The 8,355-nt window shown below is 37.4% G+C and overlaps 1 protein-coding gene across 1 annotated transcript; it reads left to right on the top strand.

Moving 5' to 3' along the window:
* Positions 1 to 1,306: 1,306 nt before the first annotated feature.
* Positions 1,307 to 2,250, top strand: LOC109564526 (olfactory receptor 4F15-like). The gene has a single exon (XM_019967954.2). It carries the CDS (start codon positions 1,307 to 1,309, stop codon positions 2,243 to 2,245), a length of 939 nt encoding a protein of 312 aa, XP_019823513.2. The 3' UTR covers positions 2,246 to 2,250.
* The last annotated feature ends 6,105 nt before the right edge of the window (positions 2,251 to 8,355 follow it).

Genomic DNA, 8,355 nt, shown 5'->3' with positions numbered 1-8,355 from the left:
AGAAAAATAAAGTCTGCCCCTGTTTCCACTGTTTCCCCATCTATTTCCCATGAAGTGATGGGATCAGATGCCATGATCTTTGTTTTCTGAATGTTGAGCTTTAAGCCAACTTTTCCACTCTCCACTTTCACTTTCATCAAGAGGCTTTTGAGTTCCTCTTCACTTTCTGCCATAAGGGTGGTGTCATCTGCATATCTGAGGTTATTGATATTTCTCCCGGCAATCTTGATTCCAGCTTATGCTTCTTTCAGTCCAGCGTTTCTCATGATGTACTCTGCATATAAGTTAAATAAGCAAGGTGACAATATACAGCCTCGACGTACTCCTTTTCGTATTTGGAACCAGTCTGTTGTTCCATGTCCAGTTCTAACTGTTGCTTTCTGACCTGCATACTGATTTCTCAAGAGGCAGGTAACGTGGTCTGGTATTCCCATCTCTTTCAGAATTTTCCACAGTTTATTGTGATCCACACAGTCAAAGGCTTTGGCATCGTCAATAAAGCAGAAATAGATGTTTTTCTGGAACTCTCTTCCTTTTTCCATGATCCAGGGAATGTTGGCAATTTGATCTCTGGTTCCTCTGCCTTTTCTAAAACCAACTTGAACATCAGGAAGTTCACGGTTCACATATTGCTGAAGTCTGCCTTGGAGAATTTTGAGCATTACTTTACTAGTGTGTGAGATGAGTGCAATTGTGTGGTAGTTTGAGCATTCTTTGGCATTGCCTTTCTTTGAGATTGGAATGAAAACTGACCTTCAGTCCTGTAGCCACTGCTGAGTTTTCCAAATTTGCTGGCATATTGAGTGCAGCACTTTCAGAGGTAGTCAGAGGGTAAAGAAAATGAAGGTCATCAGAATTGTCTGAAGTTTGGGGAAATCCATGCATGGAAGTAACAAACAGTGAGAAAAATCAATAAGTTCATTTCTATTTCCACTTTCCTCCCTCATGGTATTCCAGGGCACTCCTATCTGCTTTGCACAACCCTTTTGATTCAGCAGAATAGTTATTTCTTTTATCAAAACTTAGAGAATTCTAGAGAGACTGGGGAGTCAGAAGCAGTGCTTTTTGGCAAATAGTTACTGCATATCTTCTGAAACTGCATTTTTAAAAAAAACTATTTTTAATTGAAGGATAATTGCTTTACAATATTCAGTTCATTTCAGTTCAGTTGTAAGGTTATATTATATGTGTTTTGGCTGTGTGAATTATGGCAGTAGTTTTATGTGGTCAGTAACTCTTCACAAGGTTGATTTCATTTTTATTCTCTTTTTTAGGTAAAATTGAGTCACCTCTGTTTGCAGAGGAAATGGGTGCAGCCAACCACTCCATGGTGTCTGAGTTTGTGTTCCTGGGGCTCTCCAGTTCCTGGGAGATCCAGCTTCTTCTTTTCCTTTTTTTCTCTGTGTTCTACATGGCAAGCCTGATGGGAAACCTCCTCATTGTGTTCTCTGTGAGTGCTGACGCTAGCTTGCACTCCCCCATGTATTTCCTGCTAGCCAACCTCTCCTTTCTCGATGTGGGAGTTTGCTCTATTGCTGCTCCCAAAATGATTTATGACCTTTTCAGAAAACACAAAGCCATCTCTTTTGGGGGTTGTCTAACTCAGATCTTCTTTATTCATGCCATTGTGGGCACAGAAATGGTGCTGCTCATTGCCATGGCCTTTGACAGATATGTAGCCATATGCAAGCCTCTCCACTACCTGACCATTATGAACCCACGAATGTGCGTTTTGATTTTGGCTGCTGCCTGGGTCCTTGGCCTCATTCACTCAGTGGCCCAATTGGCTTTTGTTGTAGACTTGCCCTTCTGTGGTCCTAATGTATTGGACAGCTTTTATTGTGATCTCCCCCAACTCATTAAACTTGCTTGCACAGAGACCTATAGACTAGAGTTCATGGTCACTGCCAACAGTGGAATCATCTCCGTGGGTTCCTTCTTCATATTGATTATTTCCTACATCTTCATTCTGGTCACTGTTTGGAAATACTCCTCAGGTAGTGTATCCAAGGCCCTCTCCACCTTGTCAGCTCACGTCACTGTGGTGGTCTTATTCTTTGGGCCATTAATCTTCTTCTACACCTGGCCCTTCCCTTCATCACACTTGGACAAGTTCCTTGCTATCGTTGATGCAGTGCTCACTCCTTTTCTGAATCCAGTCATCTACACATTCAGGAACAAGGAGATGAAAGCAGCAATGAAGAAACTCTGCCATCAGCTTGTGAGTTACAGCAAGATGTCCTAAATACTCTAAAGATAAAAGACATTTAACTCTACCCTTAATGACAACAGAAAAAATGTCATTTCAGGCCTCTATTAATTTTATGTACTAGGTTACATTTAGGGATATTCATGTTGCCATACACTTAATAAGGATAAAGAGAGCTTACATTGTAGTTTTCTATGTTTCCAGCTTTTGCTGGATGTTTTATATGAATTATTTTATTTACTATTCATGATTACTCTGGGTGGTGAGTATTTCATCTTGTCTTTTTAATAATTAAGAAATTCTTAGCTCATTCTTTGTATAATTACTATGTTAAATACTTCAAATGAAAGCTGATTATCATCTTAATCCACCATATCCAATTGTCTTATCTCTCAAAAGGTGCCAAACAGAGAAGGTGTTCAATAATTCAGTGTTGGAAATTAGAATATTATTCCTTTTCGTTGTTATTCTTTCCCTGTTTGGAATTGGTTAATGTTCATTTCTCAAACTACCTACCAAACTGCCGTAATATGTGATTGGTTTTTTCCCGATAGATAACTGTTTTTCCTATAGATAACTGTTTTTTCCAATAGATAACCTAGATAACTGTTGACTTTATAATAGGCTTTTTGACTATTATAACTGAACTTTGAAAGATCATGTGTTCTAACCCCTTTATTTTATCAATGGTAATGCTCAGGCGGAGATATGTGAAGTGAGAAATCTAGGATAACAATCAGATCTCAGCTCTCCATCCCTGCCCCAATTTTCTGGGGGAAAATTGACAAATATAATTGTATATGTTTAAAGTGTAAAATGTGATGATTTGATATACATGTACATTGTGGAGTGATTGCCAATATCAAGATAATTAATACATCCATCACCTGACACAGTTAATTCCTTTCTTCTCACTTTAGATTAAAAAATTGGAAAAAAAATCCAGGCCAACTTTTTAGTTTGTATTCTAACTAACAGAGTATTCACTGGCTTTCTATCGCTGACCCCAGTGATAGCAGAACTGACACTGTAAGATCATTACTCTTTTCATTGGTATCAATTTCACATGATTATTTGCTGTTTTGAAGTTCTTTTTCTGCAGCTCAAAAAGAAATTTCTTCAACAGGGTCCTGGGTATTTTATAACTGGATGATAATGTTATCACTCACACATGGCTTTTATTTATGTCACTTATTAGAAACATACTATAAAATAGTATTATTCTATGTTGATTTTTTCCTTTAATCAATACTTTAAAGGGTATTCACCATAACTTTTCTTATTGTTACCAAGATTTCACAGTTATTTTAAATGAGCTTCAAGAATTTCATATATGAATATTACAGCATTCCTTGATCTGTTTCTATTAGTGGATCATGGTTTTCATAACTAGACAGCCATGGCAATTTCAAGCTTTTGAGACCCAAAGATAATATAGGCCAGAGACAAAAATCTTTCTAATCTATACAAATAAACTAAGCTATTGATATAGAAAGTAATGATTATGATAAAATCATTCTAATGGCTACTTATTTTAAAGATTCTTAAAAAATGTAGGTTAGCAATTTTGGGTAGAATTTTTTAATGAATTCCTTTTCTTAAACTACTGATAGGTGTCAGACATCTTTTAGGAAGTTGTTTTACTCTTTTACATTCATTTTTCTTCTTATTTTGTTTTTGACTTTAAAATCATTAATTCATAAGACTTTAAACAGCCTGTCTACTGATGGGTGGGTTTGTATTAATTAACACTCTGACACAAATCACAAAATATCCTTTTGACCTACATCTTAGAATGATGAAAATAAAAACAAAAGCAAACAAATGAGACCTAATTAAAACTTAAGAGCTTTTACACAGCAAAGGAAACCCTAAGTAAAACAAAAAGACAACTTTTATAATGGTAGAAAATATTTGCAAATGAAGCAACTGACAAAGGATTAATCTCCAAAATATACAAGCAGCTCAAAAAAAAAAAAAAAAAAAAACAAAACAAAACCCATCTGATCAAAAATAGGCAGAAGGCCTAAACAGACATTTCTCCAAAGAAGACATACAGAAAGTCAACAAACAAGAAAAGATGCTTGACATCTCTCATAATTGGAGAAATGCATGTCAAAACCATAATGAGATATCACCTCAGACCAGTTAGAATGGCCATTATTAAAAAAATCTACAAACAGTAAGTGCTGGTGAGGGTGTGGAGAAAAGGGGACCTTCATGCACTGTTGGTGGGAATATAAATTGATACAACCACTATGGAGAACAGTATAAGTGAAGTCGCTCAGTCGTGTCCAACTCTTTGCAACCCCATGGACAATAGCCTACCAGGCTCCAGGTCCATGGGATTTTCCAGGCAAGAATACCGGATTGGGCTGCCATTTCCTTCTCCAGGGGATCTTCCCAACCCAGGGATCGAACACGGGCCTCCTGAATTGCAGACAGATGCTTTACCATCTGAGATGGAGGGTCCTTATAAAACTAAAAATAGAACTACTATATGACCTAGCAATCCCACTATTGGGCATATACCCTGAGAAAACCATAATTCAAAAAAGACACATGTACACCCAATGTTCACTGTGGCAATATTAACAGTAGCTAGGACATGGAAGCAACCTAAATGTCCATCAGTAGATGAATGGATAAAGAAGATGTGGTATACATATACAATGGAATATTACTCACTTACAAAAAAGAGTGAAATAATGCCATTTGCAGCAACATGGATGAACCTAGAAATTACATTAAGTGAAATAAATCACAGAAAGAGAAATATCATATGATATAACTTATATGTGGAATCTAAAATAATGATACAAATGAACTTATTTACAAGACAGAAACAGACTCACAGACATAGAAAACAGAGTTACCAAAGCAGGTAGCAGGGGGTGGGGAGGAGAGATAAATTAGGAGTTTGGGATTAACAAAGACATACTACTATATACAAAATAGATAACAAAAACTTACTATATAGCACAGGGAACTATACTTAATATCTTGTAAAAATTATATATATATATATAAAACTGAATCACTTTGCTGTATACTTGACACTAACACATTAAATTAACTATATGTAACTCTATTAACTATATTTCAATAAAAATACATATTTATGAACATTGATTAGGTACCAGCTGGAAAGGAAAAGAACTAGAGAGTAAAACTATTAAGGTGCAATTCAATAGCTCTGTGGAGTTGGTCTACAAAAAGTACTTTAATGTTGTAGAATATGATAAGTAAAATTAAAAAGGAAACAAGAATTTGAGAGGGACATTTTGAACATAAATATAATAGTTAATATCTTTAACATATATGTGGGACTGATAATACAAAAAAATAATATTCCACCTATGAGGAAGCAGGGAGAATACTACAATAAATAAGAGAGTGAAAAAGCTGGTTTAAAACCCAACATTCAAAAAACAAAGATCATGGTATCTGGTCCCATCACTTCATGGCAAATAGAAGGGTAAAAGTGGAAACAGTGACAGAATTTATTTTCCTGGGCTACAAAATCTCTGTGGATGGTGACTGCTGCCATGAAATTAAAAGATGTATGCTACTTGGAAGAAAAACTATGACAAACCTAGACAGCGTATCAAAAAGCAGAGACATCACTTTGATGACAAAGGTCCATATAGTCAGATCTGTGGTTTTGCCAGTAGTCATGTATAGATATAAGAGTTGGACCATAAAGAAGGCTGAATGCCCAAGAATTGGTGTTTTTGAATTGTGGTGCTGGAGAAGACTCTTGAGTCCCTTGGACAGCAAGGAGATCAAACCAGTCAACCCTAAAGGAAATCAACCCTGAGTATTCATTGGAAGGACTGATGCTTAGGCCAAAGCTCTAATATTTTTGCCACTTGATATGAAGAGCAGACTCACTGGAAAAGAACATTAGAAAGAGATATACCAAGATATTACTATTAATTATCTCAATATGGTGATTTTTAATTTTTAATCTCTAATTTCCAAATAAATCTTACATGATAAACATATTTTCTTTTTTATAAGAAGAAAAATAATATTTTCTTAAAGAAATAAAACAATGAAGGATTTCACATCAGAATTAACTGAATATTCAGGGTTCTTAGAATCAGAGCTGTAATTGTCAATATCCCTTTTTAAAAAATAAAAACATTTTTGACTCTATGGGGTCTTCATTGCAATGCATAGGGTTTCTCTACTTGCAGTGAGTGGGAACTACTCTCTAACTGTGGTGCACAGGCTTCTCATTGCAGTGGCTTCACTTGTTGAGGAACATGGGCTCTAGAGGATGTGGGCTTCAGCAGGTGTGGCCCACAAGCTTAGTTACTCTGTGGCATGTGCGATCTTATCAGACCAGAGATCAATCCCTGCATTGGAAGGTGGATTCTTAACCACTGGACCACCAGGGACGTCCCTGTCAATATCCTTTTAGATGATAGAACCACAAATTAAACAAATATAGGGGAGGGGACAGATATATTGGACATTCATTGGCTCAGCTAGTGACCAAGATGAATGCAGGCTGAGAATGAAGCTAAATGCCTTCCTTAGGCACATGAAACCAAGAACTGAATACTTGTAAACTCCTGTCTTTAAATCTCACATCTTCTTCTCTCAGGTATCTTTAAAAAAGTATCCCAGATTCAATTTCTGACAGCAGGAAATATGATTGACAGCAGTTTATGCACAACATACTCCAAAAGGTACTGGGGCTTGCTTTCTCTCTATTCTCATCTAACATCTCAAGGAAAATCTCAGATTTGGCCCATCATGGTCAGAGACCCATACTTGCACCATTCAACTGTGAACTGGAGATATGTCATTATGACTTAGGTCAGAAAGCTCAACCTTTGACCAGACAGTAGTGGTCAGAGAGGTGGGATCTACATGTCATCTTCTAATCATATCACGTGGTTACTCCAAGAGAAAGATACATTTACCAAAAGAAGGAGGTTGCTGATCTGGGAAAACAGCAGAGTAGACATCCACTAAAAGACATGAAAGTGAAAGAGGAGAGTGAAAAAGTTGGCTTAAAGCTCAACATTCAGAAAACGAAGATCATGGCATCTGGTCCCATCACTTCATGGGAAATAGATGGGGAAACAGTGGAAACAGTGTCAGACTTTATTTTTCTGGGCTCCAAAATCACTGCAGATGGTGACTGCAGCCATGAAATAAAAACAGGCTTACTCCTTGGAAGGAAAGTTATGACCAACCTAGATAGCATATTCAAAAGTAGAGACATTACTTTGCCAAAAAAGGTTCATCTAGTCAAGGCTATGGTCTTTCCTGTGGTCATGTATGAATGTGAGAGTTGGACTGTGAAGAAGGCTGAACGCCGAAGAATTGATGCTTTTGAACTGTGGTGTTGGAGAAGACTCTTGAGAGTCCCTTGGACTGCAGGGAGATCCAACCAGTCCATTCTGAAGGAGATCAGCCCTGGGATTTCTTTGGAAGGAATGATGCTAAAGCTGAAACTCCAGTACTTTGGCCACCTCATGCAAAGAGTTGACTCATTGGAAAAGACTCTGATGCTGGGAGGGATTGGGGGCAAGAGGAGAAGGGGATGACAGAGGATGAGATGGCTGGATGGCATCACTGACTCGATGGACATGAGTTTGAGTGAACTCCGGGAGTTGGTGATGGACAGGGAGGCCTGGCATGCTGCAATTCATGGGGTCGCAAAGAGTCAGATATGACTGAGTGACTGAACTGAACTGAACTGAAAAGACATACTTTCTTTAGAATACAAAATAATGATATATATATTTTTTAAATTTTATTTTATTTTTCAACTTTACATAATTGTATTAGTTTTGCCAAATATCAAAATGAATCTGCCACAGGTATACCTGTGTTCCCCATCCTGAACCCTCCTCCCTCCTCCCTCCCCATACCATCCCTCTGGGTCGTCCCAGTGCACTAGCCCCAAGCATCCAGTATCGTGCATCGAACCTGGACTGGCAACTCGTTTCATACATGATATTATACATGTTTCAATGTCATTCTCACAAATCTTCCCACCCTCTCCCTCTCCAACAGAGTCCATAAGACTGTTCTATACATCTGTGTCTCTTTTGCTGTCTCATATACAGGGTTATTGTTACCATCTTTCTAAATTCCATATATATGCGTTAGTATACTGTATT

Source organism: Bos indicus, chromosome 10, assembly GCF_029378745.1.
Source record: "Bos indicus isolate NIAB-ARS_2022 breed Sahiwal x Tharparkar chromosome 10, NIAB-ARS_B.indTharparkar_mat_pri_1.0, whole genome shotgun sequence".
Classification (NCBI taxonomy): Eukaryota; Metazoa; Chordata; class Mammalia; order Artiodactyla; family Bovidae; genus Bos; species Bos indicus.
This window is presented reverse-complemented; position numbering and strand designations above follow the sequence as displayed.

Excerpts from the sequence above, each read along its gene's own strand:
- LOC109564526 (XM_019967954.2), top strand. The coding sequence starts at position 1,307 with ATGGGTGCAGCCAACCACTCCATGGTGTCTGAGTTTGTGTTCCTGGGG.